This window comes from Dendrobium catenatum, unplaced genomic scaffold (genome assembly GCF_001605985.2).
Source record: "Dendrobium catenatum unplaced genomic scaffold, ASM160598v2 fragScaff_scaffold_853, whole genome shotgun sequence".
NCBI lineage: Eukaryota > Viridiplantae > Streptophyta > Magnoliopsida > Asparagales > Orchidaceae > Dendrobium > Dendrobium catenatum.
In genome coordinates this window covers 10835543-10853187 of record NW_021319315.1, presented here as the reverse complement: position 1 = coordinate 10853187, position 17645 = coordinate 10835543, and the positions used below count along the sequence as shown (strand labels likewise).

General features: G+C 37.8%; 2 protein-coding genes across 2 annotated transcripts in view; one reads left to right on the top strand and one right to left on the bottom strand.

The window, feature by feature from the left end:
* The window catches only part of LOC110113101, a 12193-nt gene extending 8976 nt beyond the window's left edge, over positions 1–3217 (bottom strand). The window contains exon 1 of the mRNA XM_020845526.1: positions 2951–3217. Within this exon, the coding sequence (XP_020701185.1) occupies positions 2951–3217 (267 nt within the window). The remainder of the gene's footprint in view (positions 1–2950) is intronic.
* Positions 3218–16587: 13370 nt separating this feature from the next.
* On the top strand, positions 16588–17298 carry LOC110113102. The gene is made up of 2 exons (XM_020845528.1): positions 16588–16623; positions 16753–17298. The coding sequence occupies exons 1-2, from the start codon at positions 16588–16590 to the stop codon at positions 17296–17298; spliced, it is 582 nt and encodes a 193-aa protein (XP_020701187.1).
* Positions 17299–17645: the final 347 nt, after the last annotated feature.

Sequence of the window (17645 nt, the reverse complement as noted above, 5' to 3'; positions counted from 1 at the left end):
CTCTCTCTCTCTCTCTCTCTCTCTCTCTCTCTCTCTCTCTCTCTCTCTCGACCAGATGAAGCCGAAGGCTTGCGAATAGAAAGGGCGACAGGAAGAGTAGGGAGAAGGCAGGACTTGGAGAAGTGTTGAATTGGGCTTGTAGGGGCCGAGATCTCTACGGGATGGAGGCTTCGTCGCGTGCTAGAGAGGAAGAAGTAGAGCCTTCATCGCATTTTAAAGGTGAAGGAAGAGGCGGGATCGAGACAAGATTTGTGTATTGCCATCTTTGAGATGGCACCGTTTTGCATAGTAATGATTACTTTAGATGTGGTGGGATATGACTTGAGCAAGATTTCATAATGGGCTGGATATGGGATGGGGGTATGGAAAAGAGCAAGTAATTATTTCATTTTAGCAATTTTTTTTTGCATGCCTAAGTGGAGGTCAACAAATGCCCCAAACAAATATGGCACGCATCTAGAGCGAACCACGTTTATTGTATGCTAATTGACCATATGGTTCTCTAGATATTTGTTCTAGACGTCACACTAGGGCTTCCGTTTAGTGGATTCCTAAAAACTTATTTGGATGTCACACTAGTTTTCTTTTAGTGGATCTCGAAAAATTTTTCTGGATGTCACACTAAGATTTTCATTTAGTAGGTCTCCTTTGTGAATCTTTAGATGTATTTGTAATCTTCAATATAGCTGACATATTTGTTCTTGATCAAGTAGAGCTCCATGGGATAGTGTAGAGCACTTCAATCTTAGATTCTAAAAGCATTGCTCTGTAAATTGATGCTAGTGGATAGCATTATCAACTCTTGCCCTACTTTTGCACCACTGCTTTCTTGGTTTTCAACATTTTTGTATATGCTCGACATTCTTCTTTGCCTCTATCACGTAGGGATGTGATATTTATTTTATACAATCACTTTCTGTTGATAGTACACTCAGTTTATATAGGATCTTCCATCCTTTTGCTGTATTTTGGTAAGAAGTTTTAAATATTTATTTGGGGATCTCGGCATGTAGCGCGATGTCGACCCAAATAAATTTTTAAAATGCCCACAATCTTTAGGGACATTTATAGGTATCATCCAGGGTGCTCACTCCATGGCTTTGACTTGAGTCTTTAGATTTTGATCCCTTCTGTCCTGTGCTTTGTGCTGCAGACATTGATGAAGAATCACCTGATTTTTCTTTTACTGACTTGTCAGATAATTTTTATACCTTCGGCCATATGCTTCTTGCTTTTGCGGGCTTTATGAAGGAGCAGATGCCGATGACCTAAACCCTTAGGTTTCTAATAGGTCAATGAAGAAAAGTCATCGGTCCAAAGCTTTGTGCTTAACGGACTTGTTGATTACAGAGTCCTCTTAGTTCAGCTTTGAGCTTTTCATGAACTTTGGGATAATTTTCTTTGGTCCTTTGCTTTGTGTTTTAATGGACTTGTTGAAGAAGAATTTCCTTCAATCCTCGCTTTTTGCTTTACGGATTTGTTGAAGGATTTGCAGGTTTTGGATTTGGTTGATAGTACCAAATGTACATAGTATCTTGATCCTTAACCATTTGAGAAGACTTTAATCTAAGTCACTTGAGTTTCATCAGATCAGGAGAGCTGAGATTTGATAGCTCTTTGTCATCTGGTTGCTGAAATGGGGCTTCCTCTACTACGGCCTTTCTTATGGCTTGTTGACTAAATGGAGCTGCCAGCGATCCGGCCATATTTGGGCTTGCTGGATCTGACCTCTTACACCCATTCAGGCTTCAGACTTGAGCTATGAGAAACGTACTTCCCAATATTGACTTTACTGAAGTTTGTAGATTTGGAGTCATTCTTTGTGGTTGAAGATTTAGAGCTTACGCACATTTAGTAGTTGTTTGTGACTCCTTCCGCAAGAACTTTGATTCTCCAGTCATTTGGAAGAATTCGATGGACTACAATCACTTGAACTGGTTGAGTCAAATTAGCCTTCGTTCTTCCTGCAGTCCTTACTAATGGGTTGATGAAGTGGGGGTTCTGCTACTACGGCCTTTCTTCTGGCTTGTTAAGTAGACGGAGCTGCCAGCTATCTTGCCATATTTGGGCTTGTTGGATATGACCTCTTACACCCATTCAAACATTAAGCTTCAGGCTGTCGACTTCAAGCTTTTTTGGCTCAATTTGTTGGAGTGTGTAATTATAAAAGTCTATTTCTTAACTTTTGAACCTTGGTACGTTGGAGAAGATGGTGTCTTGAACTTTTGAAAGATCACCTGCATATACTTTGAAAAAAAATATGTATTCTTCAATATAAGAAAATATTTGTGTTGATAATTTTAAATATTTATTCAGAGATCTCGGCATGCAGCATGATGTTGATCCGAATAAATATTTAAAATGTCCCCTTTCTCGCAGGAAAATTTCAAAATAGAATAAATTTTAGATTTTAAGATTTTAAATATTCATTTAGGGATCTTGGCGTATAGCATAATATCGACCCAAATGAATATTTAAAATGCCCCCTGTCTCACATGGACATTTTGGATATGCTTTGTATCTTTGAGATTTTAAATATTTATTCGGGGATCTCGACACTGCATGATGTTAACCCGAATAAATATTTAAAATGCCCTCAGTCTAATGGAGGGCTTTGAAATGCATTCTTGCTCCATAAGAGAATATCAAAATATAGATATAAGCATACATTTATGACTATGCACTTAAAATTTTGATAATTATAAAGTACATTAGTCATGAAATTTTCATGCATGATACATCTTTAAATGTCGGCCATTGATAGGTGGCATAGGCCTCTGATCGTTCAGATCGATCAACTAATACGCTCATTCTTGATACATCTTATCGATGACAAAGGAACCTTCCCAATTATATATGAATTTTGCCATCAATTTTTTCGGTGTGGGATGATTGGTCTTTTCAGCAGAAGCAAGTCGAATTCTCCTTCTTAAAATGCCCGTGGTCGTACCATCCGATCAAAGGATTTTGCCATTCTTCCTCGGTAGATTTCCAAATTTTGTTGAGCTTGCAATCTAATCTCATCGAGTGCATCGAGCTCTTCCATTCTTAAGCGATCATGTTGCTCTTGAGTAAGATCATTCTGGATTGCTACACAGAGTGATGGTAGTTCAACTTCCAGCGGCAATACTGCTTCAACTCCGAACACCAATGAATAAGGGGTAGCTTTTGTCGGTGTCTTGTAGGTTGTACGATATGCCCACAGTACTTCTGTCATCTTCATATGTCATTCTCTTTTATTCTTGGTGAAGATTTTCTTTAATAATTTCACCAGCGTTTGTTGAAGGTTTCTGCCAAGCCATTTGCCCTTGGATTATATATGAATGAATATTGCTAATCGATTTTTATGCCGGCCAACAGAATTATAAATTTTTGTACTTTTGAATGTAGTACTGTTGTCTGAGATTATACGGCGTGGTACACCAAATCTGTAGACAATATTGAGGGTATAGAAAAATTGATCACATGCTCGATTGCGATCTCCAGTCATGCTATTAGAGCTTCATAATAGGCTTCATTATTGGTCCTAGGTTTAGTCAAACTGAATGAAAACATCATTATGCCTCCCTCAGGTGTTACGAAAATGAGACCGATGTCGGCTCGAATCCGTGTAACATTCGGAGGTCGGGCAGGCTTAATCGAGGAAGCTCCATCAAAGTACATCTCCTAAAATAGTAGCTTTTCAACTTCCTCGACCTGCATCATCTGCTCATTAGGCAAATCATCATTGAGTGGAGAGTCTGTTGGGATCAGATGTGCAGCAAGAAAATCTGTCAAAACTTAACCTTTCACCGCCTTTTGTGGCATATACGTGATATCAAACTGGAGTAATAGTACTGCCCACCTGATTAGCCGACCTGTCAACGCTGGTCTTGTCATCAAGAACTTCAACAGATCGATCTTTGATATCAAAGTAACTTTGTGAGAGAGCATGTAATGATGGAGTTTATGAACTACAAAAATCAACGCTAGGCAATACTTCTCAATAGGAGAATAACAGCTTTTCGCTCCAATCAACCTTCAACTGATGTAGTAGAGCACATTCTCTTTCCCTTCTTCATTATGCTGGGCCAGTAGTGTAACGACCCCAAGATCCGTATAGCGAAAGGATTCATCTGATTGTTCTATTGCCTCTTTTTTTTTTTTTTTTTCTTCTTCCCTTTCTATCGGTTTACTCATCTGTTGTTCATATCAATCCATACATACATATATCCAGAGCCAGAGATAATTACATTACAGAAAAGAAACAGCAGCGGATACTATAATTCACAAATAGTACAAGAGTCAAAATACAGCCAAAAGAAAATACTACACTAGCCGTACAGGCTACAAAAGAAAGCCTACCAAGGCTACAAAAGAAAAAGCTACAGAACTCGGCAGAAAGATCGTCAAGCTGGAGGCCCTGCACCTGAAATCATTAACCACATATAATGAGCTTATAAAGCCCAGCAGGTCACCAAAGCCTACAACTGAAATCAAAGCACGACACTGAAAATAATATGCAGGTTAATCAACTCAAGTCAAATCAATCAGTCGAACATGATCAATAAGTCAAAGCAATCCAGAAATTAATAGTCAATAAAACCAATCAATGCAGCGGCAGGCAAATCGATAAATCAATTCAATCTATCAATATTCGTCAATCAAATTGATGCTCGGTAATCAATCGATGAAATCAGTGAAATCGTACAATACAGTAAATCCGATCAAATCCAAATAAAGCAGAAATCGGTAAATCAATAAATCCGTCAATATCAAAATCAGAAATCGTACGAAAATCGGGCAGAGCAACGGCAGTCTACAGAATTTACACATAAATCTCCAAAAATCACAATTCTCCAAATTAATACAGAACGTACACAGCATCATTATAAGACTATTCTTTTACTGCTCAAACCAATTCGGACATCATAATAAATTGCAGTCAAAATAAAACCCCGCAGAACCAAAACGGTCCGGACGAAATCCGCCAATAAATAATCAAAACGTGCAGAATAATCACATCTACATTATACCAAAAGTTATGCGGTGAAATCTTCGCCAGTACCAAACTGGGTACGAAAATCACTTACAAAAACACAAATCTGAGCACCATTTTACAAAACCTCAAAATCTTCGAAAACAGAAGTAGGGTTCGGAGTCCTTACCACGAGACAAACAAAATATCCAACAGCAACGAACGATGAAAATCGCTCCGCGGGCCCCGAAATCGAACTTCTTCCTTTGCTTTTCCGCTCTTTCTCTCTCCTCAGATATTTTCGTTTTATAAAAATGTTTTTCTCTCTCTTCAAAACGAGCTGATTTTCTTATATTTGTGAACTGATCGGCCAGGCCGATATCTACATCGTCCCGGGACGATCAGACCAATTCTGATCGTCCTGGACAGCTCCCAGGGCTGTTGTCTGGCCGATAATTTCTACAGTACAGATCGGCCTGGACGATCTCAACATCGTCCCGGACGATCTGTACAGAAATTCTTCCAGAAAACACACCAGAAATCAGCTGTTTTCAATGCACTGATCGGCCTGGACGATCTCAACTTCGTCCTGGCCGATTCTGAGAGGAAAACCCAGTTAAGAGAGGAACAGCAAGGGAACGAGATATTACAAGTAGTGCTCAGAGGGACTTTTTTAGACCTGATCTATACAGTATAAGAGGCTTCCCGGGAATTGGCGTTGCTAGAATGTGAGGATTTAATAAGTATTTCTTGATACTATCAAACGCTTCCCGGCATTCTTTATCCCATTTGAAGCGAACATCTTTCTTTATCAATTTTGAAAATGGCTGGCACCTACCCGAAAGATTTGATATGAATCGTCAAATGAAAGCCAGTTGTCCTTGCAAAGAAGGAAATTGATGAAGGTTTATGGGAGGCGACATATTCATAATCACCTTGATTTTATTGGGGTCAACTTCAATTCCTCGGTGTCGAAGAATGTATCACAGGAATTTGTAGGAAGAAACCACAAATACACACTTGAGAGGGTTCATCTTCAGTTCATATTTTTTAATCCTCTCGAATACAATTCTCAAGTCACCAAGATGATCTCTCTGGTCCATGCTCTTAACGACCAAGTCATCTATATAGCATTCGACTTTTTGATGAATCAAATCATCAAATATACGAGTCATCGCTAGTTGATAGGTGGCACAAGCATTTTTTAGGCCGAAGGGTATAACTGTATAATAGAAAATGCCAATGGGCATTCTAAAGGATGTGTGTTTTTCATCTTCTGACGTCATTTTGATTTGGTTGTAGCCTAACGATCCGTCCATGAACGAGAACATATCATAGTTGGAAGTGTTGTCCACTAGTAGTTCTGACATAGAGAGTGGAAAGTCATCTTTTGGGTACGCCTTGTTGAGGTCCTAAAGTCGATATAGATATGCATCTATCAGTTCTTCTTCTTCATAGGGACGTTATTGGCAATCAAATCAGTGTATTTTTCTTCTCGTATGAAGCCTTCCTCTATAAGTTTCTTTATTTCTGTGATCACCTGTTCTTCAATCTCCAATCTCCAATCTCCAATCTCATCCTCCTTGGAGCTTATTTGATAGGTGCTGCATCTGGTTTGATGGCCAATCTGTGAACTCTCACATCATGGGATAAGCCGAACATCTCAATATATGTCCAGGCAAAGTAGTCCCTAAATTCACAGAGAAGCTTCTTCATTTCTTCCACTTGTTTTTCTGATAGAAGGGAACTAATGAAGGTTGGGCGAGGATCCTCCTTAGTTCCTAAGTTGATTTCTTTTAACTCATCCATAGTGGCCGTCTATCCACCATCTTCAAGTTCTTCTGGTTCAAGTTTGTCTTCTACAGGTTGCTCATCGTAATCATCAACTTCGTACACCTCCTCATCACCATCATCATCGGATTTAATTTCCTCGCATGTGATTGCTCGACAAATCTCATTTATGGGGTACTTTCGTGCAATAAATCCCAAACCATTTTTCGCAAAAATATCCTTCTTATTTATTGAGTGGGGATTTCTTTGATACCAGAGGCTCAAGCAGAAACGAACTTGTTGTTTGGAGGAATGAGTTTTATCTCATTTTTGTAATATTCTTTGAATATTTCTGGTATTGTACCTGGGAAACCTCGTAAGTACTAATTCCTTAGAATCAACGAGTGTATGAAACCAATCTCAATTTATCTCTTCTTCGAGTTTCCCAATTGAATAAAATAGACTCGCTGGTCCATTCTTTTCTCTTAGGAGAGGTACATAAAATGTCATGAGCTCTTTAATATTATGCACCTCTCGAGAAATGACTTCTTTGAAGTGCTGCAAGGGAACACGTGTGACTATGAATACGCTATCTGAGATTAATAAACTGTCTATTCTTTTTGAGAATACACCTTGCACAATATTCATGTAAATAGAGTCATAATCATAATCATCATTTGAAAATTCAACCTCCCTATTCCATTTGATCATGGAATGACATACTCTTCGGGATTTGGTAGATGTGACATCATCTTCATCGGTGTCACTCCCTAGACGAGGTACGTATCTTCTTTCTTTCGGGATGGTTGATACCTTGGGAAGAGTCGGCGTTGCCTTCTTTCTCCCCACCTACTTCTTCTTGGTTTCTTGTCTAGGTTATTTTTCAACTTTTGGGTCTGATACCTGGACCTCAAGAGAGCTCGATGGCTTCAACTTCTTTGGAATGAAGTACTTTACATCTTCATATATCTTCACTTCATGAACTGCAAAGGGTTGAATGTCATCAGAGATTCTGAATTCCTCTCCATCCCTCAGGTACTTCATGCATTTTTGTAGTATTGATGGGATGACGCCATACTCATGCAACCATGGGCGACCAAGAAGCGCCTTAAATACGGTATCTGCATCAATCACATGGAATTTGGCATATGTATGGAGTTCTCCAAATGTGAGAGAGAGAGCGTAAATGATCCCAGGGTCTTCTGCATTTTCTCATTAAATTCATGTACCATTAGCTTATCTGACCCAAGATGCTCTACATCAAGGCATAATAATCTTAGTGCTTTCTTGCTCATTAGATTTATGGATGACCCTGGTTCATTGAAGTTCCTGCAGTTTCGTTGAGTTCTTGCAGTTTCGTTCAAATTAGCTCCTTTATGATTCATTGAAGTTCTTGCAGTTTCGTTGAGTTCAAGTCCGAGTGCACAAGTCCAAGTGCTCAAATTCACAGATCCTTGTATTCACCCGGTTTGAGTTCAAAGCCCCTTGTGGTCCAACTCAAATTCTTATTTGAGTTCAAATGATCAAATTATGTCCAAATTCAACTCAAGTTTGAGTCCAATTTCATTGTCACTTATTACAATTCTAAACTTATGTTCGATTTTATTTAAATTTGAGTTCATTTTAATTTGATTTAGGCTCGGTTTTATGTTCAGTTTATTGTCCAAATCAAGTATTCATTTGTTCAAAAAGTTCAAGTTCTCAAGTCCAATGTTCTTCGAGTCCAGGTTCTTGTTCTTTTGAGTTTAAGCAGGTTCGAGTACAGTCATATTTTCACATGATATTTTGGCAGCCTCCCGGCGTCTCCCCCATTTAGGGGGAAACTATAAAAAACTGGGCCTCCCGCCATGCTAGAGAAAAGCGTGTACGGTATGTGCCCTCGTACGAGGACACCGCAGTGGTTAAATCTTTGTCCCCACCATGCCAAAGAAAGACGTGTATGAGTCTTCGGTACCCGTTACAAAAGAGAAGCAGTTTTTCGCCATAAGCATGTACTTATGAATATCTCAATCTCATCGTAGGTGCCGCACCGATTTCCCATCCCACCACGCTATAGAAAAACATGTATAGACGATTTGCCGGCTCGACATGAACGTCGAGAACAGGGTTTTGGAGTCGAGGGGTTGCTCACCTACCTCGTCGTAAGTGTCGCACTGGGTTCCCTTCCCACCACGCTAGAGAAAAACATGTATGAGCGGTTTGCCCGTACCGACACGAACATCGAGGCAAGAGAGATATTTTTTTATTAATTAATTATAACTAATTATAATTTTTAATAATTAATTATAATTTAAAAATAATTAATAATAATTATTCATATTTAATTATATTAGATAATAATCAATTTCAATAGTGGTTCGAGCTGAGTGGATCGATCGGAATGAGGTTTGTATATATTGGGTTCGGTCTTCAGAGCTCGGTTACCAGAGAGGAGATGTCGGCTCTGGATGGGGAAGAATTCGGACAGGTCAAGTGGGAGATTCGGCTCTAGCTTGCGAATGGAGGAGGAAGGTAGGTGAAAGCTTTATCTCTCTCTCTCTCTCTCTCTCTCTCTCTCTCTCTCTCTCTCTCTCTCTATTTGTGTGGGAATTCGGCACAGACAGGAGGTCGACGGGCAAGGCTTCGGGCCTGGTATAGTCGGATAGAAGAGGAGATGGGAAGGACGGTCGGTCTTGGCTTGCTGCCGTGGAGCTTTGGCTTCGGGTGTGAGGGCGATGGGTTCGGCAGAGGTGTGCGAAAGATTGTGGAAGGGAGGAAGTGAGTGTGGAAGTGTTTGTGGAGATCGTGGGTCTCGGTCGTGGAGGAAGAGCGAGAGGCAGGGGTTTGCGAATTGGAAGAGAGACGGGCTAGGGATTTGGGATCGAGGCTTTGGGCTTGCGGTAGGGAGAGGCTCGAAAGGAAGAACAAATGAAGGGCTTACATCTTCATTTTATAGGCGTGAATCAGTCCAACGCGGAATGGGCGTGTTTAGCTCTGAGACGGCGCTGAATCGCAGATGGATGGGATGCGACACTGTAGAAGCGGGATTCGCGATCGTTTTGCTCAGGAAATCCGGTATGGGCAGCATGTATGCAATGATAAAAAAAAAAAAAAAATATTTCCCCTTTTTTTTGGCTTCTCTGATAGAGGTCAACACTAATAAGTTCTCAAGCCACACAACCTAGCACACACTATAGATGAATTGTTAGCCTAACCGAATCTAATTTCAAGTTATGGTCATTATTTTGATGGCATGTTTGCTTATGTTTTCTTACTCTATAAAATGAAAATATTTTTCCCGTTCTGGTGGATTTCTATGGTGTTGCTGTTTGTTGTGGCTAGTTGACTTGTGATTATGTGATGATGTTCTATGATTTGTAATGGATGTATTAGATTATCCCAAGTTAGGAACCATATGGATGATCATGATTGCTAATCAATTTTTATGTAGGTGACCGCCCTTATATAAGGCCATAAGGGGGCTAAAATGTTATTAAATTTTAAATAAATATGATCTTATGCATGTGCTCGCTGAGCCTTAACTCCTCAATCATAAAAAAACATGGAATATATATAGGTTGCTCATTCATGAGCAGATGACATTGGTTAGTTATATGTTTTTAATTGTTTTCATGATATACCGCTTTTTGCTAATAATGACACATGGAGTATTCGAAGTTTTTTCTTTTAAATGTAATTTGAAAAGAGTTGTGAGTCTTTATTCAGAAATGGTTTGTTTATTCGAGGATAAATGAATCAAAAGTAAATATATCTTCTCCCTTTTTAGGAAATCTCTTTCTTTTGGAAGCCTTTTGGAGAACAATTGATGTCAAAAGACTAATATCCATAAACAAACCATTTCACCTTGTAAAAAAAAAAAAAAAACTTGCACCATTTATAGTTTAGAGATACAGGTTATTGTCCGTGAAGCTTGACCATCTTTATTTTCTGCAATCACTAATTTGTATTAAGTGACACTTGTTACACAAAACATTATATTTTTATTTATTTATTCATTACTTCAATGAGTTTATTTTTTGTGCACACTATAACTCTTACTTTTTCTAGGTTTATTTCAATATGTGAATTTTTACCTAAATTTCACTTAGGCTCTTAGGAATAAAAAAAAAATTTCTACTCATAATTAAAGGATCAAAATTTAGGCTTAACAACTTAATAAGACAGTCATATTAGAAAGTAAACTGGGAATCACTTGTGGTCTCATGTGCATATTACATTCTTTCATTCCTTCTTAAGCACGTCTTTACGTGGTAGTAAAAATAGTTCACTTAACTTATGATGTTGCAGTTTTGACTCAAGGGAGTTATGCTCTTTTAGGATGAAACCTATTTTCTAACCATTTTAAAACTGCACATTCTAATTTATTGCAGAGTCAACTAGCATGTATTGTATTATAAAATAATTAGAAGAGAAGAAAAAAATTAATTGCATTTTTTAAATTTGGAATCATAAATCCATCACTCATGGTAAGGGGTCACTTGGGAATTTTCTTAGATTTCAACCCCACTTTCCAAAATTTTACTAATACCAACAACTCACCTATGTAGTATATTAGACTTGGATCATGGTTTTAAAGTGATTAAGAGTAGTTGTAGCTGACATTCTCATACATAAGTTGAGAAGTGTCGAACATTTCGAAAACTCTTTCAAAGAGTCAAAGATATAGGACTCATTTCTTTATCTCTCAATATTATTAGACGGATCGAGTCGCTCTTTTTGTAGCGATTCATTTTAGTTCTAGTTTTGTGGTAGATCCAAAATCATAAGTCCTCACCATCTAGAAATATAACCCCACATTTCTAATTAAATTTTAACTTAAAAAATAAATTTCATCTTAAACTATAAATCCCAATATATGATAGATTGGGTTTACTTCTGAGCTTCCTAGAATCGGGTGCCCCATATTTTTCTCTTTTTCTCACTAGGAACTATTTAACACTTAGCTTTCTCCTTTAGAAATTCCCACTTTAGTGCTTGTCCTAAACTTTATAATCAAAGGATATAAATTACTATTTTAATAGAGAGTTTTCTTAAGAGTGCCCTCTTAAAATATAATTAACTAGAAGAGCTTGTCTTTATGAAGACTTATGAACTTTAAATAAAAAACAAATCCTATTCTATTATAATAAAATAGGAGAAAAATCTCTAGGAACATAGATGGTCTTTTCCAAAACCCATTTCTGCATTAAAATGTCATTGTAGAATAATATTATCATTATTTCTTAAGATAATGTGATACTCTATCTGTTACATTTGATAGTGGAAATGGTACATTTTTTTGAAGAATTCATCCATTTTCTTAAACTCTCATAGATTATGATATTCTTCTTTTCATATGATATACTATTCTCTTGGATGTGTTTGATTACAATGATGACAAATTTAAAAACTCGGTTATTTTTCAATGCTTTTTATGGAATTTCATATTCATCTCTCAAGATAACATATTATTCTTTGAATTGTATTTGATCATAGATATAATATTTTTAAAACCCTAATTTTTTCCTTGAATCCATTGTAGAATATCATGTTTATCTCTTAAGATGGTATGCCATTATCAATACAACTTTCGACCACAAAAACAAGAGTTTCCAAATCGAATTGGTGTGGTTCTATTTTCCACACATTATATGAGCAATTGATTGACATTCATACACGTGTGAATAAATGAGTGCATATCATGTCAATACTTCAGGGTTGGTGAGAGAAAGTAGTGAGAGAAACTCTGATAAAACAGTTCTAATTTTTCACGGGATTTCAAATTTTTCTCTTCGCGGGAGTTGCGGAGATCGATGGCGGCGGACGTTCACCGGCATCTTCCTGCTGGCAGAACTCTGGAGGATCGTCGTTCTGTTCTGATGGTCATGAATGATTCATCCTGTCCAATGCTCTCACTTCCGACGTTCGGAGATGAAAAAACTGTTGAGTCTAGTAAATAGGTTGTTAGACCTAAGTTAATGTCCCAAGGTTACCAAGGGGGTGGGGGTGAATTGGTATTTTAAAAATTTAAACCCTCTTTGAAGATGTGTTGAACCGAAATGAAAATTTTTATTAAGTTTTTATAGAAAATGTTTTTCAACCACAGAGTTTTTTAAACCAAAAATAAAATGCAGAAAAGTAAAAACAATAAAGTAAATGACACCAGATTTATAGTGGTTCGGTCTAAACCAGACCTACATCCACTCCCTAGAGGCACCCTCTGAGTATTACACTAATACCAATAGCGACTCTCCTTTTGCACCCACATCAAGGCGGAGAAGCCTTCACAAAACACTCTTTTTACCACTACCCGGTGCGGCAGAGAACAGTCGTCCTTTTACACAATCCCTAGTGTTGGCAGAGAACCGTCCGTCCTTTCATACTCTCATAGTGTGGGCAGAGAACCTTCCGTCCTTTCACACTCTCCTAGTGTGGGCAGAGAACCCTTCGGCTGTTCACACTCTCCAAGTGTTGGCAGCGAACCCTTCGGCTGTTCACACTCTCCAAGTGTCGGCAGCGAATAATCCCAATTCATAAGTAGAGATTCTTACCTTTAAATTTCAAGTGAAGCCTTCACGCTCCAGTGGTAGGAATCCTCCTTTGAATGCACTCTTACACTCTCTCCTTGGCTATTCTCTTAAGAGGCACAAAGATCAAATGACAAAAAGATTGGGTGGCAGTCTAATTTGGACTATATATACAAAAGACAAGAAAAACAGCCTAAAAACTGCAAGTTTTCAATTCTGTACGCAGTTGATCGTCCCGTACGATCGTGGATCGTCCTTGACAATATTACTTAAAAGCCTTGAAACGAACCTGTTTGTATATGTGTACGAAATATTTTCGTACAAACTGATCGTCCCGTACGAACAAAGTTTGTCCGGTACGAACGGTTATTACAAGGTCGGTTCCAAAAACTGCAGAAAAATCATTCTAAGTCAGTGGTATCGTCTGGACGAATATTGATTCATCCGGATGAAATTTTTACAGAGAGCAGATCGTCCTGGATGATATTTAATTTCGTCTGGACGAAATTCTTACAGAGAGCAGATCGTCCTGGACGATATTTAATTTCGTCTGGACGAAAATTTTACAGAGAGCAGATCGTCCTGGACGATATTTAATTTCGTCCTGGTCGAATAGGACTAAGAAAATTTTTCTGCCCAGTTCCTATTTGTTCCATGTAATCTTAATAGGAGATAACTGTCTGATCGTCCCGTACGAACTGATATCGTCCCGTACGATCAGTAAAAATTTTATATGATCTCCTTATGTGTGTGTGCATATTTTTATTCACTCAATTACAATCACTCCCTTTTAAGTTTATTTCAAAGAAAAATACAAGCTTCAAATTCACAAAGTATCTCATGCTGAATTTAGATTTGAAGTCTTCGTAGTTAGATTTTCCTGAAATGTTAGTACACACAAGAGCAAATACAAATCTTCTAAAATTGTTAGGAGATAAGTACACATATGAACAATAATGTTTGGAATCATCAAAACTATTCAAGTTGAAAAAATGTAAAACATGCAAATAGCAACTATCTTAACAAAAACTGAATTTAGTCTGATTAATAAATCCAAAGGCAACAAACGAATTGTTATTAAAGAAGGAGGTTTTGTACCTAGGGGAGAACCGGAGGTTATCGGAAAAGAGAAAAGCATAGTTATTGAAGAGGATGTTAAAAAAATTTTCAAAGACAGAGTTGCATTGACACCTTCTGAAGGTTCAGATGTATCGCCGTCTTCCAAATCAATTATGATAGAAAGCCCCTCATCGAATGGAAAAGTTAACGGCAAGGAGAAGAAGACACTTGTTCTAAGCTTGTTGGGAAGTCTAAGCTCTGCAAATATGTAGAACCTGGAAAAGAAGAAGAATTCAACTACACAGAAGATGAATGATGAACCAGAGAAAATCTTATTCTCTGACTTATTGAAAGTTAGAGAGGTGGAGTCAGCTGATAAGGGAATCTGTAGAGAGGCTGTTCCATGCCTGATTGGAGATGATGATGGAGAATTGAAGAATGCATGGAGGAAAAAGGAGAATATCAAAGTTTCATAACATCAATTGGGCAACTTCATAGCTGAAGACGGTGTGAATGTGAAATTGCATGAGCAAAACGAGAAAGATAATTTAGACAAGCTTTGTAACTCAATTGTCATCAAGGTATTTGGAGGAGATCCTCCATTATGAGTTATCGGCTCTGAACTCAAGAGACAGTGGATGTAGTATGGAAAATTTCATCTAACTATGCTAGGCATGGGATGGGTGCTATGTTCCTTTTATGAAATAGAACATATGGAAGCTGTGATGACAAATGAACCATGGTTTTCCAACGGGAAGATTATTGGGATGGACAAATGGTCCCAAACTTTTTCTCCAAACTCTCTAAAAGGCTTGACAACTCCGATTTGGATCAGATTTTCAAATCTTCCTCTTCAATGTTGGGATAATATCAATCTTTGTAGAATTGCTTCATTGGTTGGAAACCATATTTGATTGATGGAAATATGTTCCAATGGGGAATGAGAGAATTCAGTAGAGTTTGTGTCCGAATCCAGCTGGATAGCAAGCTTCCTCTTGGCGTTTGGATTGAAGGGAAAGCTGTGAGATTCTACCAAAGAATTGAGTATGAACGAGTTCCAAACTTTTGCTCAAGTGTGGTCTAATTGGTCACGACATAAAAGGTTGTAAAGAAGGTGTAGAAGATAAATTCAATTCGGAGAAGGCTTCTGTCTCTGAAACAAGTAATGCAGTAAACCATGTACAACCTGAAAACATAAAGGATGGGACTATAGAGGGTTCTAGTTATGGGCCATGGCTAATAGTGAATCGAGGAAGGAAATCATTCAATTATCCAAAGCAAAATCAAGTTCAGAACCATCCTCATCAGATAGTTAACAAAAATATGTGGAAGAAAAAAGAAGCTACAAGGAATTCTGGAAATGCTGATATGAAGAATACAGTAGCTGAACAAGTTGTTGCTGATGCTCCTGTGTCCAAAAACTCTGATCTGGAAGTGATAGTTGCAGATCAACCAAAGCATGATTCTGATTATGGAATTAATATTCCAGGTGGTGTGAGCAATCTAAGACAATCTAATGGCAATAGATTCAGTATATTGGGCAATCATGTGGAAGAGGGGGAAATAGTTCCAGAAATCTCTGTTGAAGACCAAGTTATGGAAGAACCTTCAGATAAGATAGCTACTGGGTCTAGTAGTATCATAACTCCATTGGTGCATTGTAGAGAAGATGTATCCATTACAGTGAAGAAGAAAAAATCTAAGCAATTGAAGGACTTGGGTCCTATTAGTTCAAATTTGAGGAGCAGAAGAATGAAAATGGAAGCAAAAGGTACTTTGGGGATTCAATCCCCCATTACTCATTAATTTATTCATTAGCTTTTTGGAATTGTAGAGGAGCAAAGAAGAGGAGTGCTTCTCTATTCCTTAAAGAATTTGTGAGATTGCATAATGTGATTTTTTTTGGGATTATTGGAGACTAAATTGTCCTCTTTTGAAAGGAAAGAAGTTAATTCTCTTATTGGTGATGGATGAAACTATGTTATGGTTTCCTCTAACGGATTATCAGGTGGAATTATTGCATTATGGAATGCAAATGTAGCTGATTTCACAATGGTTGATTCTTCAAATCAATGGATCATTGGGGATCTATTGATTAATAATAACAACAAATGGAGGGTGGCTATAGTTTATGCCAATAAAGAATGCTGTAAAAGGAGAGAACTTTGGGAGATGTTGGAAATCTATTCTTCTATTGGATTTCCCATGGTGGTTGCTTGAGACTTCAACTGTCTCACTTCAAGGGAAGACAAAAAAGGAGGTAAAAGGTTTCAATATACTCAAGGATCTAAAGAAATGGAGTCCTTCTTCTCCAATAATGATTACCATGAGGTAAGATTCATTGGACCCCGGTTCACTTGGTGCAATAACAAAATTGGAGGAGCTTGAATCTTGGAAAGGCTGGACAGGTGCTTCCTTAACTCATTTGCATTAAATTTATCTTCTCAATTGATTGTTAAGCACTTAGCTAGAGTAGCTTCTGATCATTGTCCCATCATCCTCAATATCCTCAACTTTAAACTACCAACCGTGAAATCTATCAAGTTTGAGGATGTGTGGGTCTTTTATCCTGCTATAATCAAGGTGGTCAAGAAGGCTTGGGCTATTAATTATCAGGGAAGTCATGCACATATTTTAAACTCTAAATTTGGAAGATCTCTTAGATCTCTATTCTTTTGGAGTAAGGCTAAGAAGGTTAACCTGAATTTATCTAAAGATAAATCGATGGAAGATATATTGGAAATTCAAAATCAAGAAGCTGAAATGGGTTGTCTCTCTGATGAAGACTGCTGGAAATTAGAAGCCAAGGTATTGGTGCTGAATTCTACATTGGCTAGATTGAACACATGGTGGAAACAAAGAGCTAAAGTCAAATGGATGGTTGATGGAGATTGCAATATTAAATTTTTTCATTCATATGCTAGTGCAAAAAGAAGGTTGAACAACATTGTGAAGATCAAGGATGAGGATGGTAATGTTCTGGAAGAACAAAATCAAATTGAGTAAACACTGATCCGTTTCTTTAAGCAAAAATGGAGATATAGGGAATGCACGTTGGAGGGTTGGCCTAAGCCGATCTTTACCTTGAATTGTGGTGACAAATCTTGGCTGGATAGAGAATTCTCGGTGGAAGAGGTAGAGTTGTTTATTAAACAATTGGGAGCTAACATTGCACCGGGTAGTGATGGAATCACATACTCATTTTTGAGATCTTATTGGGACATTATTAAAACTGATTTTTTAAATGCAATCAGTTATTTTCTATAATATGGAGAAATGGATAAGTCTTGGAAGGATACCTTGACAGTGCTTATTCCCAAAGTTTCAAATCCTTTGATTCCTTTCAACTTTAG

What these genes read in the sequence shown, in the direction of transcription:
- LOC110113102 (XM_020845528.1), top strand. Translation starts at nt 16,588, where the DNA reads ATGGAGTCCTTCTTCTCCAATAATGATTACCATGAG. An exon ending in CCAATAATGATTACCATGAG is followed by an intron (nt 16,624 to 16,752) that starts GTAAGATTCATT and finishes TTGATTGTTAAG; the next exon opens with CACTTAGCTAGAGTAGCTTC.